This window comes from Xyrauchen texanus, chromosome 27 (genome assembly GCF_025860055.1).
Source record: "Xyrauchen texanus isolate HMW12.3.18 chromosome 27, RBS_HiC_50CHRs, whole genome shotgun sequence".
Taxonomy (NCBI): Eukaryota; Metazoa; Chordata; class Actinopteri; order Cypriniformes; family Catostomidae; genus Xyrauchen; species Xyrauchen texanus.
Window position 1 is genome coordinate 23,743,484 of NC_068302.1, and position 24,334 is coordinate 23,767,817.

The 24,334-nt window shown below is 39.5% G+C and overlaps 1 protein-coding gene across 1 annotated transcript; it reads right to left on the bottom strand.

Moving 5' to 3' along the window:
- Positions 1-8,173: 8,173 nt before the first annotated feature.
- amt (aminomethyltransferase) lies at positions 8,174-24,322 on the bottom strand. The gene is made up of 9 exons (XM_052094009.1): positions 23,998-24,322; positions 22,393-22,560; positions 20,047-20,127; positions 14,963-15,094; positions 14,283-14,361; positions 12,741-12,886; positions 12,099-12,279; positions 11,837-11,992; positions 8,174-9,151 (listed from the first exon to the last, which is right to left on the bottom strand). The coding sequence occupies exons 1-9, from the start codon at positions 24,106-24,108 to the stop codon at positions 8,973-8,975; spliced, it is 1,233 nt and encodes a 410-aa protein (XP_051949969.1). The 5' UTR covers positions 24,109-24,322; the 3' UTR covers positions 8,174-8,972.
- Between the last annotated feature and the right edge of the window lie 12 nt (positions 24,323-24,334).

The following is a 24,334-nucleotide window of genomic DNA, read 5'->3' on the forward strand; positions in this document are numbered from 1 at the left end:
CGTGATAAACACTCATTTGTATTAAATATATAAGAAGTCGATATAAAGGCGATGCCAGAGAGCAGGGCCGGCCCAAGCCTTTATGGGGCCCTAAGCAGAATTTGATTTGGGGGCCCCCTCGGTGCCGCCAATATGATAGAATATTGTCAATGCTTGATTATTCGCACACTATAAATCTAACACACCCCTTATCAATTTTATTAGTTGTAGCTGTGTTGCTTACAACATACCAATGTCTGCCTGGCATGATTTTACCCTTCTACGGTTTTAAATGTAACAGTAGCACACCTATACCCAATCCTGATGATCCTCTGTTACCAGTTTTGTGTACTTTCTAGAGAACAATTTGCAGCAGAAGCTGTAGACAGTATCATTTCTTTTTGAATAAGTGAGCGACTCCACTTACATTTTTTCCCCATTAATTAACTTTCTGTAGGTGTATTGGTAGTGGAAGCTTAGGCCATCAGGTTTTTCAGGGAATGTGTAGTTTTCCTTTATAGGCAGTGGCCCTCTGCTTACCAGATCAGTCCTTTCTGAGTCAGACAGGATAGATGACCACATCAGTGGATGCACGTGCTGGGAAGTGCTCCTCACATGCAGAGGATGGACCTGATGAAAGATGAAAATTATAATAAAAGCTAGCCATGTTAGATGTCATATTAGAAGGTAATGCAACTGTCTGTCAAAAACAAAGGCATATATTTATCCATATAAATATAATGATCTGGGATTGCTGAAAAATCATCATCAGCTGTAGCACTGGAACTTGGGGCAGGTGGCGTTGGTTGTGCCCACGTCCAAAATATTTCAACAGTGCTCCTAGGGAAGTTTCGTAAGAGTACATATTTGACAGAATATTTGACAAAATATGTTATTTTCTCAACACAAATTATTATACACAGCAGCAAGCCATCTGTACTCCTAAAACAACAACTCTTAATCTATAACTAGCTAATTGAGGCATAATGATATTGGAATATAATAGCAAAGACCCCAAAATGGTAGACTAATGTAAATAATGTTAAGTTGTCAGTTATCAGTACAAAGTTTATGGAACAGAAGCTTGTTTTTATTACAAAAATATATACCCAGGAAAGTTATTTTTACACAGAAGACAAACACTTTAATCTAAAACTTGCTAAGTAATATGTTGTACTAATAATATATTAAGATGTCAAGGCTATTTACGGATGATTAATCAAACATTCCTAAAAAAGAAGATATGCTACATAGGCTATGTTAACTAACTAGCCAGCTAATGTTAGCTCATAACTTAGTCTAGCTACTTAACATACCTTTATCGTGCTGTTTTTTCTCTTCCTCTGTTTTCTTATTTTTCCTTTTCTTTGCACCACAGGATATGTCCTTTTTTGTGACATTGCTGTTTTGCTGTCTGAATGTGCTTGCATCCTGTAGCCCGTTAACATAATATTGCATTTAATATTGCGTTTTTGTATAATTAACATTGTCCATTGACAGTATAATCAAAAAAAAAAAAAACATTAATGTACTCTTGGGGGCCCCCTAGTGGCCACCAGGGCCCTAAGCAGCCGCTTAGTTCGCTTATGCCTTGGACCGGCTCTGCCAGAGAGCATGGCATTTTTGATGAAATCGTCTCTAACTTATGGTGTTGGTCATAAACAACTACCTCAGTTATTTTTGGGAGGAACGTTATTTTTAAGTACAGCCTGTAATAACAAATTTATCCGCCAATTATCCCATTCGCAGTTAGCAATTGCACCAAGAGGATATTTTTTTTTTAATGTTTTTTATTGACGACATACAATGGAAGAAAGCGTGGTTGTTACCATATAAATATTGTATTTCAAATCAAATGAAAGAAGTGCACTTTAAAATTTTGCTCAAAATATATCAATGTAATGCACACCTGGCGAAATTATGTGATGTAGTCCTAAGCGATATGTGTACTTTTTGTAATAATGAAAGTGAAAGCCTTAACCATTTATTTTTCTCTTGTAGTATATCTTCGAAGTTTTGATGTGAACTGAATAATTATTGTTTTTCTACAATTGATAAAATTGTATTTTTTGCATTAAAGATATTATCTGTTATTTTGAACACGAGAATAAAGCATTATTTTGTATTGTTATTTTTTTATATTCTTGCAACAAAATTTTATTTGCACAAGCAGAGGTATCTTAAAAAGCTACCCAGGCTCACTGAGTTCTTAGTTGATGTGGAGTACTTGGTTAAATCTTTAAAATTGCTCACGAATAAGAAATGTTCTTGTTTTTTTAATGTATTATGATAATATTTTTGTATGGGCCGTGAACTAGGACAAATGTTAGTTTTTTTTTTCTTATATTGTTATTGCCTTTTTGTATATGCAATTATAAATGTACAATTGTTCATTTTTTTGCATTTACAATAAAACAAAAATATATAAGAAGTCGATATTGATAATGAGTCAAAGTTCCTACATTACATAATATTAAAGTGTGTTTAACAAATGTTAGCTGAGTAGCAGGTGTTGAATTCATGGTAAATTATACTCTCTTTTGATAATCCTACAACTGTAGCACAAATGCTAGCGTTGCAGAATTGTTTATGAATTGGGTTGATGGGAGAAATTTTTCCCATCTGGCAATGGAATGCATTTATTGTTGGAGATTGGAGATATAGAATATCTCGCATCGGAATTGAATGGAACGCATCATTAGTTCCCTCTCGAGAGGTCTCTCCTATTGCGTAAGTAGCTTATGCTATGGGAAAACTCCGTTTCTCGAGAAATATTGAAGTCTTTATGTAAAACGCATTGCAGCTGCACAGCAGACAGCAATGAGCGAGGCAGCTCGGTCATTGGCTGTGCTGCAGCAACTTGCTCGAACCAATGGCAGGGCGACTCTGAACGCGCAACCAATGGGCGCGCGCTTCGCGCACGCGCGCTCAGAGCCCGCCAAGATGAGAAGCTGCTCTCACTCGAGGCGGATGCCCCGAATGTGACTCCCTGGGCCTCACCGAGCTGCGCGCTCGCTTCGCCGTGAACGAGCCTGCTACCACCGTGCTGCCGTCCCCTCTGTTCGAGCCGCGCAAGAAAAAGCTCCGCTCACAGAGGCCGCCAGAGCACGCGGACTTCAGTGACGTCACGCCGGGCCAGTCCCCGCGTGCTTCACCACTACCCGAGAACTCCCCGCCGCCAGTCCATTTCACGCAGGCAGACCAGCACCCCTCCAACAGAGCGGTGGGTCTCGTCTCGTCCGGCGCGTCAGGGGACGACGGTGAAAAGGATGACAGCCTTTCCATTGACGCTGCATCCGACGACTGGCCAGGCTCGGCCTTCGACCCCGCACCGTCGACATTAGCGGACACGAGCACGGGCACCAGCATGGACTCGGAGATCGTCCGCATCCTATCTAAAAGCCGTGGAAGACCTCGGGCTCGACTGGTCTTCTCCGGAAGAACCCGCCCGCAGCCGGCTGGACGAGTGGTTCCTACAGGGGCGCCGGCAGGCCCCTCGACAGAGACCCTCCCCTTTCTTCCCCGCAGTTCACGACGAACTAGAGAGAGTGCGTGTCTCGCAAAAGCCGGACCACTCTCTCCAAAACGTGTAAAACATTACCCAGTCCCCTTACAGGCAGCTGGAAATGTCTGTACAGCAGTCAATGGGCCAGTCACAGAACTCGCTCACCTGCAATCAAACGCCGTTTTAACGGCGACACACAAAAATCACAAAAAGAGTCATTTTCTGCTTGTGTCACTAAGGGGTCACATGTCCACACTAAAGTGCACACTCCCACATATCAATACTGTTCAAACCGTGCCGAATACTTCCCCAGCTCCAGCTGGACGCCCCATAAATGTAGATCGTATGCCTATTGTCATGTATGCACCACTACACACAAGCACTGTTCCCACAGTTATAAACACTTCCCCAGTAAAAGCGGGAAATACTATAAAGGTAGCGCGCGTGCCTGCTGTCATGCATGCACCCCTACACACAAACACTGTATGCATGGCCAGAAACCCCCCGCCGCGAGCGGGAGGCTTTATGAAAGTGGCGCGTGTGCCTACTACAGTATATGCACCCCCACCCGTAAACACTGTCGATACCGTTTCAAACAGTTCTCTGGCTCATGCCGCGAGCATCACAGATGCGACGCGCGAGCCAAGAAACTCCCCGCTAAGAGCGGGAAGCTTTATGAAAGTGGCGCGCGTGCCTATTACAATGTATGCACCCCCACCCGTAAACACTGTCGATACAGTTTCAAACATTTCTCCAGCTCATGCTGCGAGCATTATGGAGATAGCACGCGTGCCTGTAATCTCACACGCACCCCTGCACTCGGCACTCAACAAAGCTGCTCAGCTCGCGCCCGCGCTTCTGAGAGCTGTAAGCTCAGTGTTAGCACAAGGCGATTCGCCGGTGGGGCCCATACATCACTGTGACACGCCCCCAGCCAGCATTCAGCCCATATCTGTGCGAGCAAAAGCCTGGGAAAAAATCCCCGACATACCGAAATGGGTTTTGAACATAATAAAACACAGTTACTCGCTTCAATTCGCCACGAGACCACCCCGCTTTTCAGCGGTGGTCGAGACGAAAGTGAGGAAAGATGTTTCACATGTTCTACGCACCAAGGTGCTCAAACTGATAGAGAAGAGCGCTATAGAAACTGTCCCTCCCTCTATGAGCGAGGCGGGTTTTTACAGCCGCTATTTTCTCGTCCCGAAAAAGGACGGTGGCCTCCGCCCCATCCTAGATCTCAGACATCTGAACAAAGCTTTAATGATTCGCTTGTTCAGAATGTTAACAACCAAACATATCCTCGCGCAAGTTCGCCCCGGGGAGTGGTTCCTATCAGTGGATTTGAAAGACGCTTACTTTCACATCCCGATAGTGCCTCATCACAGGCCTTTTCTGAGATTCGCTTTCGAGGGACAGTCATACCAGTACACAGTACTACCATTCGGCCTATCATTGGCCCCCCGTACATTCACAAAATGTATGGACGCAGCACTTTCCCCCCTGAGACAGCGGGGAGTGCGAATACAGAATTACCTTGACGATTTGCTAATCATAGCACAATCAGAGAGTCAGTTGACAACGCACAGATCTTGGATTATCAGCCATCTAGAATGCCTGGGTCTGAGAATCAATTTTGCAAAGAGCGTGCTATCCCCCAGCCAAAATATCTCTTTTCTGGGAATAGTGCTAGAGTCAGTGCAGATGACCGCGTGCCTCTCATCAGAGCGCGCGCTCGCTATTCGGCGCCTTGCAACATCATTCAGAGCGGGCGCGCACGCCCCCGTCAAACGATTTCAAAGGATGCTCGGTCTCATGGCCTCGGCATCAGCTGTACTCCAGCTAGGATTGTTGCACATGCGTCCTCTCCAACGCTGGCTCAAGAGCCGTGTCCCCACTCACGCGTGGCGCTCGGGCCACTTTTTAATCAGAGGGAATCACGGCTGTATAAAAGCCCTGACGCCCTGGAAAGCCGTCGACTGGTATCAAACCGCCGTGAGTCTGGGCGTGAACACACGGAGAAAAATGATCACGACAGATGCCTCCAAAATAGGATGGGGGGCCCTTTACGAGGGCAGGCCTGTCTCCGGCTTTTGGTCAAACCCGGAAAAGTGCCTACATATAAACTGTCTGGAAATGAAAGCGGTCGCCTTGGCTCTCAGAGCCCTGCTTCCGTACCTGAAAACCGAACACGTCCTGGTCCGAACGGACAACATGACGGTAGTATCGTATATAAATCGCCAGGGTGGACTCAGGTCGAGCTCTCTGCACTCTATGGCCAGGGAGCTCATCTTATGGTCACAGCACAACCTGCGCTCGCTGAGAGCAGCACATGTGCCAGGCGTCCTGAACCAGGGAGCGGACATGCTGTCCAGAGACAAAGTTCTCCCAAGGGAATGGTCTCTCCACCCCCTGACGGCTCAGTGTTATGGCAAACCTTTGGCGAGGCAGAGGTCGACCTCTTCGCCTCCAGGGAAAATGCGCACTGCCCTCTTTTCTTCTCAAAAAGCACGGACGCGCTCGCCCAAGTCTGGCCGAACCGCCCCTTGTATGCTTTTCCCCCGATCGCGATGCTACCTCAGGTCATCAGTCGGATCAGGGAAGTGAAATGTGCAGTGCTCCTGGTAGCCCCACTCTGGAAGAACCAGATGTGGTTTCCAGAACTGATGCAGATGATGCAATCTGCCCCATGGCCGATTCCGTTGAGGCTGAACCTCCTCAGGCAGGCCAACGGGATGATTCTTCATCCCCGCCCGATCTGTGGGCCCTTCATGCATGGCCCCTCAACGGGTTCCCGAGAACCTCCCCAGTGGAGTGTTGAGAACCATCACTGAGGCACGAGCGCCCTCTACGAGGCGCTTATATGCCCAAAAGTGGAAAGTGTTCAGTGACTAGTGTGATACCAAGAGCTTGAACCCCAAATCGTGCGAGATACCAAGTGTACTCACCTTCTTGCAAGAGCTGCTGGAGGCGGGCCGCACACCCTCCACGCTCAAAGTCTATGTGGCTGCCATAGCGGCATCACACAATCCTGACAAGGGACGCTCATTAGGGAAAAATGACCTAGTCATTCGTTTCCTAAGAGGCGCTAGGAGGATGAACCCTCCTCGCCCCCCCTCGGTGCCGATCTGGGACCTGGCCACGGTCCTGGACGCACTCAAGTGTGCCCCGTTCGAACCTCTCCGAACCGTGCACCTTAAACAGCTCTCGCTCAAAACTGCGCTCTTGCTGGCGCTCGCCTCAGTCAAGAGAGTGGGCGACCTGCACGCGCTGTCATCAAGCGCTGCTTGCCTGGAATTTGGATCTAACGACTGCAGAGTTGTCCTTAGGCCAAAGCACGGGTATATTCCTAAAGTGCTCTCCACACCCTTCAGAGTACAGGTTATATCTCTGGCAGCGCTATCGTCTCCAGCAGACGAAAGCCACGCTAATTTACTCTGCCCGGTCAGGGCGCTCAGAGTATATTTGGAACGTTCTGCCCCGTTCAGACAGACGGAACAATTATTCGTATGCTTTGGCGGCCGCACTAAAGGTCTCGCAGTTTCAAAGCAAAGAATATCGCGCTGGATAGTGGATGCTATAGCGCTGGCTTATGAAGCCAAGGGCCTTCAATGCCCCTTAGGCGTCAGAGCTCACTCTACGAGGAGCATGGCCTCCTCGTGGGCGTGGTCGAGTGGGATACCCATTGAAGATATTTGTGCGGCTGCAGGCTGGGCCTCGCCTTCGACATTTATCAGGTTTTATAACCTACAGGTCCCCTCATGGCATTCCAACATTCTATCAGCCTGACTGTAGTATGAACTGGAGTATGTATTTGCTGAGCATTATCTCCTCCCTTATAAGGTCCGTCTCAGACTGACTTAGAGGGTTTTTTATGCATATCAGTAAGTAAAAAAAATAAAATAAAATCAGTACATAAGATATGTGCTTATGTTTTTACAATGAGCGCCCCACCATGGGCCACCTTGGGGCAAAGGCGCTCTGTATTATCCCATTATATAGCTCGCCGTTGGCCAGCTCGTTGAATAATCACTTTGCTTTAAGGCTCAGGCATCTGCCTCTGGCTTTATAGAGCAAAGTCAGCACGCACTGCGTTTTGCATGGTGTTCCCATTGCGTAAGCTACTTACGCAATAGGAGAGACCTCTCGAGAGGGAACGACTCGGTTACTAACGTAACCTCGGTTCCCTGAGAGGAGGGAACGAATATTGCGTAAGCTGCCGTGCTTGTGCTTGGTCAGTTCGCTTCAGTCGATTGAACCTAAAGAACTCGCATGACGGGGCGCCTAATATATAGCCCTAGCCACGCCCATCTTGGCAGGCTCTGAGCGCGCGCCCATTGGTCGCGCGTTCAGAGTCGCCCCGCCATTGGTTCGAGCAAGTTGCCGCAGCACAGCCAATGACCGAGCTGCCTCGCTCATTGCTGTCTGCTGTGCAGCTGCAATGCGTTTTACATAAAGACTTCAATATTTCTCGAGAAACGGAGTTTTCCCATAGCGTAAGCTACTTACGCAATACTCGTTCCCTCCTCTCAGGGAACCGAGGTTACTTTAGTAACCGAGTCGTTTTCACCGGTGTTATCACACAATTCGAATTCAATTCTTCGCAATATGAGTCGGCACATGTTTCACAAACACCCCTTAACAACAGCAAAAATTAACAGACGGAAAATATTAACCATAATTCTGATTTATTACACAATATGACAATACACTTTTGGCAATTAAATACTAATGGAACCAAATTGTTTTGTGACTTGACTACTGCCAAGGAAAATGTAAAAATATACGTTTTCTTATTTGGGAAAATGCATATAAAAGAAAATGAAGTACCAAAAAGAAAAAAGAAAATGGAAATGATCTTTCAGGCAGTTCTGACAGTTATGAGATAACGATTATGACATTAAAATTAATTATACATCTCTTCATAAATTAGGCACTTTTCTAAACAAAAACAAATATCTCAGATTAGTTTGGTTATATTTCAGTTCCCATCAAAGAGCACTGATACTATATTAGGACTCTGGCATATTATGAATCAGGTGTGTGTGATGTACTGTGTCCCCTTTCCAGTTATTGCAAGAAACTTTCTCAGTAGCCTTGAAAACAGATCTTCCCACACTCCAGCAAACAGATGTGCTGGTGCTCTGCTTAAGAGCAAATACACACACACACACACACTTCAAATTCCATATCTTGAAAATATATTTGAGCTGAATATAGTGCAATGACCATAATGTTATAAAAGTGTTACAGAACGTAAAATATTTATGGAATATAATTTACTTTCAAATACAGTTTGTAATTGTTTAAAGTGTGCATTTGTGTCTGCATTATGGAATGTTTAATGTTGAAGAGTGTCACAATATCTAATTTTGGTCTGTGAATCCAGTGGCTGGGACTTTCGCTTATGAATACTGCCAGATAGGTCTATAACTGACTCTCTCACAAAAACAGAAGGTTTTTTTTTTTCAGTCCATGATCAGTATGTCTACTGGCCCATGTAGTACTTGGTGAGCACGAAGGGCATTTTGCTGATCACAGCTGGCACTGCTTTTTTCCTCACTTCCACCTGGATTGGTGTGCCCACTTTGCTGAAGCCAGCTTCCACATAGCCCATCGCAATGTTCTGTTTTAGGCAAGGGGAGGGGCATCCACTGGTGACCTCACCTGAAATAAAGAGGGAATGTTTTCAGATAAAAAAAAATGAAGGAGTGGTGTCCAGATTTACAAATGTTAAAAGGACAGAGTTATGATGACAGCCGATCTACCAGATAAAAGATGATTAAGAGGGTTCTGAATTAAAGCAACAATTCACCCCAAAATTAAAACCATGTAATTTACTCTGCCTTATGTCATTCCATACCCATGTGATTTAGGTGACAATTGTATACAGTTGCAACCAAAATTATTCAACACCCCCCTGACCAGCAATACATTCTGGTGATGCGAATTAAAACACAAACTAAAACCTCAGTAAACAAAGTACGTTTTTAATACACATTTGCGTGATTCTGAGAACAAAGAGTTCAGTTTACCCAAATAAAAAAAGTATACATTTCTAAGAGGTAACCTCCTCGTGGTCACGATTAGTGGTTCTCAGTCTAAATGGGGCATGTGGTAAGTTGTGTGTGGATCTCGGAAAATAGCATGAGCCTCCACATACTGGGATTCTCTGCGGTGTCATGCACAACGAGCCACGTGATAAGATGTGCAGATTGACTGTCTCAGAAGCGGAGGCAACCAAGACTTGTCCTCCGCCACCCAGATTGAGGCGAGCAACGACACCACCACGAGGACCAACCAAGAAGTGGGAATTGGGCATGAGTCTACTATACGGATGAAGGAGGCCACTGATTTCCAACAAAAACATTGCTGTGCTCCTGAAGTTTGCTAAATATTACATTGACACTCCACAATGCTACTTGGAAAATGTTTTGTGGGCTGGTGAAACAAAGGTTGAATTGTTTGGAAAGAGCATGCAGGTGAAAAAAGGGCACCGCAAACCAACATGAAACATCATACCAACGGTGGAGGGAGCATCATGATTTGGGGCCGCTTTGGGGCCTGGACTGCTTGCCATCATCAAGGGAAAAATTTAAATGAAGCTCAGTAGAAGTTGGGTGATGCAGAAAGACAATGGCTTAAAAAAAAAAGAAGGAAAATCCAGTTTTTGGAGTGGCCCAGTCAGAGCCTAAGAATGAGTAGAGACGCTGACACACTGCTAAATGTTCCTGTTTATTGACGACGTTTCAACCCAAATTGGGTCTTCGTCATGTCAAACACACCAGTCAGAGCCTAGGCCTTAACCCAATAGAGATGCTGTGGAATGACCACAAGAGATGGCTCAGCTGAAGCAGTTCTCTAAGGAAGAATGGTCCAAAATTCCTTCTGAACATTGTGTAGGTCTAATCTGCAGCTACTAGAAATGCTTGGTTGAGGTTATTGCTGCCAAACGAGGATCGACTAGTTATTAAATCCACAACACTGTGACTGTTTAATGAGATGTGTTCAATAAAGTTTGTGTTGCTAGCTTAAGCACCACCATATTTGTCTATACTTATGACTTGATGAAGATGGGATCCAATTTTAAAACCAATTAATGAAGAGAAACAATTCCAAAGAGTTCACATACTTTTTCTTGCCACTGCAATTAAATTTGTGAAATTAACCTTAAAAAAAACTAACTTTGTTTTCTTTTTAAACCATATAACGTACTTTTTTAGAAACATTTCTTTGCTGCTTGCATTTATTTTTTAATTAATATTAAAGTTTTTATTATAGTTTTCCCTATTCTGCTTATTTTTCCAGTAGAAGCAATTGACATGGGATGAAAGTTAATGGAAAGATGCAGTTTGCATTTGATTTTCTCGAAAAAATTAATGCCCTCTAACGTGACTGGTTGGACATTTATTTTTTTAATACGAGCTAGGCATCGGTAAATCACGTTCAGCTGATAATGTATGGTCAGTGCTAATGCTGGTTAACCAATAAATAAACACATTGTGGGCAGGTGTGTACACAATTCAATGGTTAATATCTGTAATATCTTACAGCTTTTAGGTCAAAGATCTTCTAATGGCATTCTATTAATTTCTCTGAAGATTCTTCCAGTTGCAAGTTAACTCTGTTACCATCATGATTTACCCAAGAAGTTTCATAACTGATGATGGTGATGAGCTGCGAACTGAACCAGAGAAGTCTAATGGCAGTGGACATCTTCCTCCCTGCATGAACTGAAAATCTTTTACACTCATCAACCATTTTTACTGACTTCTTGAACCATTTAATTCACAAAAGAGCCTCAAATGACAGCAAAAACTTGCAATGACAATAAGTCCTTACTTTCTTTAATACGCAACTGTGATTGCTAAATCAATTTTACGATGTGAATGCACTACATTCATAAAAACTATTTCATTACTGTTCCACCAAGATGTTAACAGCATTGACTAGCGAGTCTGGTGCCTTTCCTTATATGTGTTTTCATGGGTGTGAATATAATAATTGTGAATTACTGTGCACATGCCCCCCCCCCCCCCCGTTTACAAATGTTTGGAATTCACTAACATAGACACATTTTACTAACAAATCTGGGGAGTACAAAGCGTTTGTTTTCAGGTAGGTCCATTTTACATGTAAACGACTCCAATATGTATATGTACTCATATACAGGATTTACGAAGTAGCATGAATGAGGCCCATTGTTTGTAAAAGAGCAGCAAGGACATTTTGCATGATAGTTCATTTTGTGACCCACAGAAGAATGTCATACAGACTCGGAATGACATGAGGTTGAGTAAACAAAGGCAGAATTTTGATTGAACTATTTCTTTAATTATTAGCGATTTTTACCTATAACCCTGCCGTCAGGTGACAATATGGGTGTGTGTTGTCTGACAGGTGGACCAGTGGAGACCAGTCCCACTCTTTTCCTCTGAGTCTTTGCCTTTATTTGTGGAACAATGATGTCAGCACCTGGAAAGTCTCGTGTCTGCCGACGACGCTTACCTTTACACACACACTAATGGATTAACACTCAATGAAAGGTTTAAAACATCAGTGAAAACAGGGGAAAATAGGTGTACATGTGCAGAGAAAATGAGTATTGATGCACCTATAGTCCACACTAGACTTGCTTCCACAGGTGTGGTGGTCTCGTCAATGTCATTGCCATAGAGACAAAGTCCTGCCTCCAGCCTGAGACTGTCCCTGGCACCAAGGCCAGAAAGTTTCACCTCACTATCGGCTAACAGCTTTTCAGTCAATGAGACAACATCTCCACTCGGTACCGAGATCTGAAAAAAAGAGATATCAGCAACATCTCCTTTTGTATAGAGCTGTTCATGTTGTTGTCAAAAACCCTGAAGAGAATTAGCATTTTCAAGAAATGAGTTCCCTCTGAAATTTCCTATGGATTTGTGACGTTTGAGGTATGAAAGTGTGTAATTTATATTGTAGAGCAAAACATGTATCTTCAAGTAATGTTTACCAAAGACCTTATTTTACTCGTAAATCAAAAACTGCCATTATAAAAACTCATAGGAAATTCCAGAGGAAACCCATGGTGAATTAGCCTTCCAGGTTCACCTAAAACTCTATTCCATGAAAAACAAAAAAGGTCATTTGTTTAAAAACATTATAAACAATGACAGAATTTTCATTTAGAGTACAGTCAAGAAACAGAAAGGCAATCAGAATTTCAGGCTACAGGTAGATATCATGCATTACCATCAAAATCACACAGACACATACACACCTCAACTCCATCCTCCCCTGTATATCCACAGCGTGTGACCCTGCAGCCCTGTATGCCAAATACTGGTGTCAAAACACTGGTCATAAAGGTCAACTTACTGAGGTCATCACACACACCCTTCTGCAAAACCCGTGCCATTGATGGACCTGCATACATGTGAGTAAAGACTATGCACTTAAAACATATAAACATAAATGAAAAAGTCCCAAAATTGTACATTACATACATACAAACACACACCAATGCACAAGCAATATAAAACAGAAGTGTGGCCAGTGTTCCCACACTGTAAACCCTAAAGTTGTCATTACTGTAAAAATCAAGTTCAGAATCAGCTTTATTGCCAGGTATGTGTACACATACGAGGAATTTGACTCAGGATTGTACATTGCTCACGGTTTGCTTACTCATACAAAAATACAATAATAAAATAAAATCAGACACAGGCTACAGTGTAGACAACACAAATATACACACTATGAACAAAAACAATATAGACATATTGACAAATAGTGCAGTGATCAGAGTGCAAAGGATGCAGGAGTAAAATTATTATTATCATTATTATGTACACGTCGGAGGTGGATATGATATACAGGTACACATACATGCATACATGTACACAGTGCGATGAAGCATAGTGCAAAGGATGCTGGAATAAATAGTATAAGTTGTCTTAATTAAAGTATTACTTGAAATGTCAAGTTTTGGATTCATAACTCAAATATTTAAGTTCATTGAACTTATTGTTCTTATAAATCTATAGAATTAAGATTTGAAGTGTTAATAACAAACTATTGAGCACAAAATTGAGGCTATGGGGAATACCCACAATCCCTTGCTGCTTGAATTATGTTTCCTTGATCAAAGGGAACAGATTGGAGAATTTTATATTAAGAATTCATAGATGTTTTAGCTCTTTTGTTGTATTATTTATACTTTGTTGCAAATAGTTGTTTGATGTAATGTCACCATTAGGGTGATCTGTGTCTCTTTGGTCAAGTTGGACCCTGGTCACACTATCTCAGTTCTCTTTGTGCATGTGCAGCTGAAGTGCATACATGCATTTCTGTAAATAATTATTTAATAACTGACCTAGAATCAGTTATCATCTTTATTTGAGCTGTGCTGTTGTTTGATCTAAAATTTAATCGATTAAATTAAAATGTACAACAGTAGAAACAACAATATTTAAATTCAAATCTGAGTTAAGTTTAAATTAAACTTAAATAGTTAAGTTCACTCTACTTGAAAACCAAGTTAACTGAACTTAAATACTCAAGTTTTGGGAGACCCCATTACTCAATGGAATTGAGAGAACGAGTTAACTCAATCAAATGTGTGCAATGAACTCATTAGGGTTTTCAGTACATCAAGGAATCATGTGTTTGCAGAATACATGCAAAAAAAACTAAATGCAGAGAAACAATTCCAAAGAGTTCACATACTTTTTCTTGCCACTGCAATTAAATTGGTGAAATTAACCTTAAAAACAAACAAACTTTGATTTATTTTTAAACCATAGAATAAGCCTAAACCTACCCTGCAGGGCAATCAAACTTTCTTCCATTAATTCCAAATCTACATCATGACCTGCTGACTTAAGCTCCTGCAGTCTGTCCTAAAAACAAAAACACAAACAACAAACCTTTGAGCAGATACAAATGTCAACATATAAATATGTTGCAATGTATTTTACTACCTAAATATAAATAAACTACCTAGATTAAAGCATTAGATTCTCATATCAGAATATATTTTAAGTAAACTTAGAAATTGAAGTATGTAAAGGAATTTGAACACCCACTGCTGGTCTTTAGGTTAACTGTTTCTGGAGTCACTTCAGTTACAGATAGAGAGCTCTAGGATCACTGACATGCTGTTCTAGAATTAGAGAAGACACAAATCTCCACTACATATAAAACTAAATAACTCTGGCTAAATAACTCAATTTCAAATTCTTTCATCGTTAATCCTATTATTTGTGTCTCATTAATGGATGGCAAATCCTTGCGTAGACATGCAGATTGTTTTTAATTGAGTGATAATTTAGTCAGAAAAAGGATGGCCATGCCGTTTAGTGGTTATTAGATATGAAAATAGTTGACTGCAGCATGTCATGATCGCCCAACCAGAATGTAGTAATCCACAGAACAGTGTAATAAACAATTAAAAAAACTGAGCATGTAAGGTTTAATTGTTAACATAGAGCTGTTACTCACCTGCATATGAGCAGAATCTTTGTCTGCACAGCCAGCATTGGAAACAACATACAGGTATCCTTGATTTGTTTTAGTCACAATCAGATCATCCATGATTCCCCCTTTAGTGTTTGTGAAGAGGGAAAGAGTGCCCTAGGGAAAAATATTACAAAAAATAATTTGGACTGAAAATATGGTTCTTTTCAAGGTTATTATGGTTAACTGAAACTAAAACTTAAATTCCAAAAAAAAAACCTTGAAAGTTTTCATTAAAACCAAACTGAAATGGTCCTGCATTGGTTCATTACTTTTAATTACAAAATTAAAGTTTTGCTGCTTTTAGTCCATGTCTATTATCTTTAAAATCATCTACACGCAGTGTTGTGTTACTTTTAAAATGTATTCCACTACAGATTACAGAATACATGCTGTAACATATTCCGCTGATTACTCAAGGTCAGTAACGTAATCTAAATACTTTGGATTACTTCTTCAGCACTGGAAAAACTCAGTACAGTACAGTAAGACAAAACATACATGTTAAAAATAAATTTTCGGAAAAACCTAAATATCATGATTCTAAAACAAGATAAATCAAATTAATCTTGATTTAAGGATTTGTAGATATTTTTACAGAAAAGAAATACAAAAATTCTCATAAAGAATAAAACTTTTGCCCTAATATCAAAAGGTCTTATAAATAATTATTTTTTTATCTAACGTGGATTTTCTTGATAAAAAATATATATGATCATGCCTGCTAACATGTGCATGTAACATTTCTAGAAATAGCATTTTAGCTTAGCGTAAAGCTGACAATTTACACAAGGTTTATTTCTATTTCTTGTGCTCCAAACTTTAAACGTACTTCTCTGTCTGCTCGAATGAATGTAACACATCATAAGAAAGTGTTTCACAGTGGATCACATCATTTATATGTATAAATGTTTTCCATCTGAATATTAAATAAAACAAATGACAATAAAATGCAAATCTATTCAGTATTCAAAATACTTTTTGACTGTAACTGTACTCTGATTCCCAATTATATAAATTGTAACTGTAGTGGAATACAGTTACTTATATTTTGTATTTTAAATACGTAATCTGTTACATGTATTCCGTTACTCCCCAACCCTGTCGTTATGCTAGTGTACTTCTAAACGTTTATAAAATGTACTTTCAGAAGAGATAGGCATTTAAAATCTGCAATGTCTGTCTTCTGCCTAAAAAGATTTCCATGAATCCATGATGTTACTTAGAGTTTGAGAAACCTTGTTCAATCAAATGCATTTTAGAACTAAAATACACACTCCTTCTAACTTTTCAGGCTGTCTGGCTGTGATCTAACTGCCGCTGATCATGCCTTCGCAGGGCACTTAGAAGGAAACACAATCTATGCTGTAGGGTAATTCCAAACAGATTTTCCACTAAGATTCATTCAAAACGTGAGTTCTGACTGACCGTTATCACCTTTTAGCCATCTAAAGCTCTCATAGTGGAGGGTCATTTTCTTAGAGAGGAATAGGGCATAGGGATGATCACTTCTGAATGGGACATGCCAATGCCGTAGCTGATCGATTCTTTTTATAAACTGGTTTATTGGGATTTTGAGTGTACTTTATTCTCAGCGTAATGTGATTCAAAACATGTATATATTATATTTTACTTGCTTGTTTCTTATTCCTCTGTATTGGGGTACTCAAGTTTGGATGCATTTTTACTCTGACTCGAGCCTTTGGGACTCGGGATTTTTTTTCAGAGTCCATGACATTTGTGATGCAATGAAAAAAATAAACAGAATTTAAGGAACACATCTCTGTCTGCATGCAGCTGTATTAGCCCCTGAAATCATAGACATAGCCAGAGTTGTTTCACTGCATTTAAACACACGCGCACACACACACCAGTCAACCAATACGCTTGAATGTTACTACAGAGACTACTGTATACCATCAACTACCAAGGTGGCTGGCACGATGAAAACATATAAAGACGGGTATGTATCCAATGTAATAGAAACTAAACAAGGCAGTTTCACATGACACGGAACCTGACAACTGGTAAAATTGTGTGTGCAGTTTGTGCAGCCACAATTTTCTCTGGGTAACTTATGCACGTCTTTTTTTTTGCCTATATTGACACTTTTGAAGGACAATTCTGTTAAATTTATGACTCCAAATTATTATTCTCCATGTTTTTGCGGTTAAAGAAGAGCTCAATTAAAAACATATTGGTTGGTATTTAAAGATTTCAGATTTTTCAGTTTTTATCTTCTTCGGCAGCTGCTGTGAGATGCACATGGACACATCAGGAATTTAGGTACACAAGCAGCATGCAGAACTGCCCTGCATTGTGCAGTTTTCTGCAAATTAACTAGAATATCATGTCCGTGACGACATGGCCCTAATATTATCATTGGACTTTTCCAGTGTTATTGGATGTAGCATTTGCAGTAAAATCATGAGACTTAACTTCTCAGTGAGTGCTAATTACTACTGTGTTGACTCATTTGTACATTATGTATTTTCCCATATCAGTCAGCAGGTAAAGAAAAAGATTCAGAAAGGAATTTCAGTATAGACTATTATTTCTTTAGATAGGGATCATTATAAATAAAACTGAATTAAATTGAAAAATTGAAAATTAAGTACAAATAAAACAAAATAAAAATTAGAAATAATAATAACCTTGCTTGTAATGACTATCGCAGCTTTCACTTTCTTTAGTCTATGTTTGAGGAGAAAAAGCAACAAATAATTGAAATGACAACAGAACACAATAAAGGACAGTTTTGTCTTCATAAACCTAAAGCATATGCTTTCATTCTGAAACCACTTTGAAGTCTGTTCAGCAGGATACTAATCATAAAATGTATATATGAAATGCAACAGAGGTGTCTTTTCTTAGTTGTGAAGTTTAAAATAAGCTAAAAATATTGATGTTTAATTTAAGTTTACAATTTAAATTCAGATTCACGAACAGATTCCTTCAGACTCGACTCAGACTGTTATGGACTCTGTCTTGAGTCTGACTCTGCCCTTTTTGGACTTGGTTTCAACTCTGACTCGATTGTTTAAAGACTCAGACTTGAGTCGGACTCGACTAAGGTGGACTCGACTAAGGTGGACTCGAACCCAACACTAATTGGCACTGGCTCCAACCTCGTTGTATGCAAAGATCGTGATGCACTGTGTTTGTTTTAGGGCTTGTTATGCAGTAACAGGTTTGGTTCAAGATTGTTATATTTAGTTTAGTTAGTCTTGGAAAAAGCTGGCCGGTATTGAGATTGCTTCTCAAGATTCCCCGTTAAATGGCTCTGACATGAGCTGCATGGTGGAAAGGGGTTGTGACAAGGCCGACGGCATGGCCGGGCCATCACTACGCACGCCCGGCCCCCAATCGGGCTAATCAGCAAAGGAGAGGAATAAGTGCAGCGGGATGCTGCAGTTCGAGAGAGAGAAACATGCAGCTGCCTTATGTGCGTTTGTGTTTTGTGTGTTTGTTTAATTAAATATTACTCTTCACCGGTTCCCGCCTCCTCCTTGCCCTTTTGAACCATATTACAGGGGTGTGTGTATGTGTGTGGCTGTAAACTAAAGCCAACTGGCTATTTCTAAAAATGGGACGAGTTGTTTGACATGTCCCATCCCCACTTCCTTCCTGTTTCAGTAGGAAAAACTTCAAAACATCAATTCGAATCATGCTCGTCAAGGAACTTCATGGGGACTTTAAGATGAAATAAAAATTATCTTAATTTATTTTCAGTTTTTGTTTTTAATACCTTGAATTCTGCATGTTACAACATCAATTACAGGAATATTTATTTAGAATTTATCATCTCCATTTATCATCCATGATTCTCTAGGAAGGAGATGTTCCTGCTGCATTTGAGGGTTTTTCAAATATTATGCTCTGATTAATAAATCTAAATACAAGTGCGTATCTGTAAGGAAAAACCCAACAAACTTGAAAGTGCACCTGGAAAGCATGCACAAAGACATGGATGACCACGGGGAACAAAATTGTTATTCTCAGAAAAACTGCCGCAAAATATGGCGTTTTCAAAATTGTTCACTATTTCCTATATAGTGGATGGCAGTCAGTAAACAATATCAACAAGCAGTGAATGAAATGAGTGAGTAAATGCAGATGCTGATGTAAAGGCCGTTGTGTCGAACAGAGCGCTGGAGCTGTCGCAGAAAATAATGTGTCACATTGAACAGGTGTACATTATTGCATTTATTATTTCTTTGTATCTTGAAACTCTCCCATCTAAGCTGGGCAGCATTTCTGAGTGAGTGAGACGATCATGTGCATAGCGCCCTCATGCAAATTTAATTCAGTATTACAGTCATCAATAACATAACATCCATTGATTATTAGATTGATACGTTATCAATATATTGATGACGCTAGTCGTGACAACTGAATATTTGAATAATCTTTTAAATTATAATTTCCACTGAGCACAGTCTTTTGAGTAAACAATAATATTATTTCAGTGAACTTTTTTGATAAGCATACACATTCCTACATAAATTCTATAGGAATATATTCAGTAATTCGGTTTCCATCTTAGTTTATGTGTATTTTTAACGAATATAACAATGATCCACTTCGAGCAAGCATATACGTTTTTTTATGCACATTTTGGAGCTATTATTCGCATCTTAGTGTTTCCATTTAGCATTTTTATGCCATGTCCCAAAATGTGCATACAAAATGTGTATGGTGGCGGACCAGGCCAGGAAAGTCATCTCACTCATCTCATCAGATAGGCCAACAGATGCTGATGCAGTGCTTTAAACATTCATGTGTTATTTACTCATCTGCAATAATAGAAATAGTAATAAAATACAAACTAAAATATCTTTATATACAAAAACAAAACTAAAACTATAATTCACTGAAACATTTTAACTGACAAACACAGTTTGTAAAATAACTTAAACTAAACTAAATAATAATTGGAAATTAAATCAATTTAAACTATATTCAAAATGATAATTACCTTACATTTCAGTTGAGATTTTTCAGTTGACATTTCAGCTGACACACAAGCACAGGAAACATTAGCAGAGAATTGTGTGCGTGTTTCTTACCTGGTTGTCTTTTAGTTCAGCAATGTCTCCAACAATCAGAGACTCCATGAACTTCACTCTGTCTTTGCCGTGTACTTTAGTCTGAAGGAAAATAACCAATATTCAAAACACACAAATAGACATCAGAAACACTTCACACTAGAGCCTAATAATATTGAATAAACTATATAATAGGGCTGAAACGATTAACCGAAGTTGTCAACAAATATTTGAGTTGTCAAATAGTCGTTTCATCTAATTTAACGTAACATGAAATCACATTAAACTGTAATGACGCGTGAGAGCAGCATGAGAGCAGCAGACTGAGGAAGAATTACACAGCTCACAGTCCAGATGCACTCTAAACTTTCCAAACAGCATCAGCTTATGTAGATCGCAAAGTATGAGGGAATTATACAAAAATACCAAATAAGTAAATAAAGAAGCACTCTCGTTGTGGAATAAGCGGAGCCGGAGCTCTTTGAAGGAAACGCACCGGTGTTACATCTAATGCAGTTTTAAAGGGGTCATGACATGTTTTTTTTTATTGTATTATTATGTTCCCTTAGGTGCAATTATAGTATTAATATATTTTTTTTAAGAAAAACTTTTAAAATCTAGTGATTTATGACCTTTTCCCACCCTGTTTCTCATCCTCTGATTCAAACAGTCTGTTTTGGGGCGTTTTCCATTTAAGACTTCAGTGTTAACGCCCACTGTTATGATTGGCTAACGTCAGTGCCTATGTATCAATTATTGACGCCTCCAGCCAGAACAATATGCAAGTAAACTAAGTAAAAACACTGTGATTATTCATAATGAATGAAATTGCGCTTTAAAAAGTAGTTTAAAGTTTAAAATAGATTACTTACAGTTTGCGTCGTCGTTGTTCCCAGAATAGTCGGCACGGACTTATCTTTGAGCAACAGTTTTCTGGCAAAGCCAGCATCATATTGAGATTTGTTCTCAAAACAGTCATCCTTAAAATGTACAGAACAAACGCTTAAGTTTAATGTGTTATAGCTTTATTTAAGTTCAAATATCATGGAAGCAGATCATGTAATTAACTACAAACTCCGACTCCGACATTTCTCTGTGCAGTCAGCGCCTCTTTTAATGAGTTGCACGAATGTCACGATCAAAAGGGGAGAGATTCAAACTCCACCAGGTTGATACACAAACTATTGTAGGGATGCTCATCCCTTGAGCGTGCATGTTTAATGCAGCTAGATTACAACGTGATGGCTCGCGACTTATTGAATCATAATATATGTGTCACTGCATTTCTTATTTGAAGAAAATTGGCAATTCGCAACTTTAGTAATAAGAGAGAGTTTGTTTTTTGTGCGTTATAGATGGATTGAAGTGTACAGAAAGGTGAGAGAGGTAGTCTCGCCCCATTATACACTGCAACTAATTATATTTTTTATTATTGACTTGTTTTCCAATAAAAATATATAAAACAACGTACATTTACTATATACGTTATACTGCGGAAGAATTTTTTTTATCAGATGTTTAAAAATACAAATATTTTAAAATATCTAAAAATACTTAAAAATATCTAAAAAAAAAGATGCATTCACCTGAGAAGCAGCATATAAGATATTTAGACTTGCTTTTAGAGAATAGATCTTGAATATAAGTATATTTTGTCTTTGCTGCACTCGCAAAAGTAAAACCAAGTGAAGAAAATACACTTATATACAAAATACACTAACATTTAAGATACATACTCTTAAAGCAAGTCTAAATATCTTATATGTTGCTTCTCGAGTAAATGTATCTTGTTTTAAGGATTTAGACAATTTTAAATGGAAAACAAGACAAAAACACTTGATAACTGTAGAATTTTTCGCAGTGAATTTTTTTACTAAATTAAACACAGTATTTTTTCCCTTTAATTCAGAGAATGTCATTTAGTGGTATTTTTAAAAGATGATTTTGTCCTCTTTATTGTTAGTAAGTACATTTAATACAACCTTTCAAGTCGGGCACAAGCTGAATAACTGGTTAAGAGCTAATGATTAATCATTGTAATAATCACTGAATAGTAAAATAATCACTCTTATAATCAGAAGATTAATCAATTATCAAAAAAATCATTAGTTGCAGCCTCAATCATTAGGCAAAAGAGTCACTTAAATATGTTTTTATCAGTGTTCATAAATACACAGAAATAAATAAAATCATGAATATATATCTGTAATCTCTTACTTTTCACTTAATTTTCAGTCAGTATTGGACCAAAATAAATGCACAGGTTGAGCTAAACCATGCATACCTAGACATTTCAATTAAAGGTCTTTAAGCACACACACACACACACACACACACACACACACACACACACACACACACACACACCTGCAGCATGTGACTGACATCGAAGATGGAGCAGTGCTGGCGTGTGTGCATGTGGGAGTTAATGTGACTGTCTTTGTACTGTACAGGCATACTCCACCCTGCAAACTCCACCATCTTACCACCCTGAGCTTTATGGAAGTCATGTAGTGGGGTCTTTTTCAGTGCCACCTGGATACAGAGAGACAGCAAAACAAAAACCTCTTATTTTAGGAAGCTCTATAAAATATAAAAAATAAACACTTTACACATATAGTGTATTAAAAGCTTTCAATGACATGATTGCCTTTTTAATACAGCATGGGTTTAATAATTAGATCCACAATTAATAAGATCCTTTAAGTTTGGTATATTAAATTAGTTCACTGTACTCTGACCTCCAGAACTGGTTCCTACCTATGATCCCGCTTAGTGTAGCCTCATTATAATCAGCACCATTAGCTATTTACAGTTTACGAAACCAGTCCAAAGTCAACTAAGTAGTCTGAATGAGAGAACACTACTATATGATCTACCAAGAGGACAGAGACAGGAACATGTGCCCATATGTTTGTGTTAATGGCAATGACACTTATCTTTATTACTGGAGATTTCAAACACAGACACCGATATATTTAAAGGGATAGTTCACCCAATAATACAAATTCTCTCATAATTTACTAACCCTCATGCCATCCCAGGTGTGCATGACTTTATTTCTTCTGCAGAACGAAGATTACAAAATAATAATAATAAACAATTCACCTCTGTAGGTTTATTCAATGCAAGTGAATGGTGACCAAAACTTAAAAAGCACATTATGGCATCATACAAGTAATCCACAAAACTTCACTGTTTAATCCATTTTCTGAAGAGATCCTATACATTTTGGGTGAGAACATACCAAATTATAACTTCTTACACAATAATTCTTGACATTAGCACTTCTTAGTAGCAAAACTACACAATTTCCATAACAAATAGCATGTGGTTAATATTCAAATTTATGAAAATGTAATGTAATGTTATTTGTATTTTTTTTTTTTTTTTTTACATTTTATAATTTTAATATTAAAAGGCTGTCTTAAATATTACAATAAAAAATAAAATAAAAAAAAGGACAATTTGGGTGAACTATACCTTTAAGAGTTTCACTCATTCACTACCAGTGAGAGAGTCTGATTACCTGGACAACTCAACGATTTAGAACAAACGGAGGATATGTTTATCAGAGAAAGTAAGAGGAAAATATGTGTTTTTCATTGATTCGGTCTTGTCAAGCAAAGAGGTGAGCAATCAAATCCGGATGGACGCTCTCTTGCTCTAATTAGTGTCCTCAAGTGCAGCAGAGCGGACAGCACAACAGATGCCGTGAATCTCGTGCATGACCGACACGCTGAGCACAATAACAGACCACTAAAATTTAAATGAATCCAGTATTATCTTTAATGAAATGTGCAAAGGCTGTAAAGCGAAATACACCAAGGCAAACTTTCCCTTTCTACACAGAACTTTTAGAGGAAATTTTTTAGTCATTTGTCATGTTTTTGCAGAGTCTTTGCACCAATTTGGGTCTATTTTAAATTGTTTTCATCGTTTATTATGTTTTAATTCCACATTCCTGCATACCTCTGTAGAAGCGTGCCTGTCCTGCCGCCCCGTAACACCCAACCCGACAGTCCGCATGGTTTCCTTCGAAACTCGGTTACCGAGTCCGTTTGCAAACACCCGAGCAAGCATTCCGTCTTTCGTTCAGTTTCTGACACAGCTCTCCGGTAAAAGCAGAGCAGGAAGGCAGCACGTTCTCTCGGTAAAACGTCAGCTCCTTTGGACTCGGCTCTCGTAATTCTGCTTTCGCTGCAAAACAAGGAGCATAATTCAGAGAATCTTGGGAAATGTAGTTGGAATTCCTAAAGCTAACGTGCCGTTGAGAAATTTCCTCACACTTCTGTGACAACGAAGGACC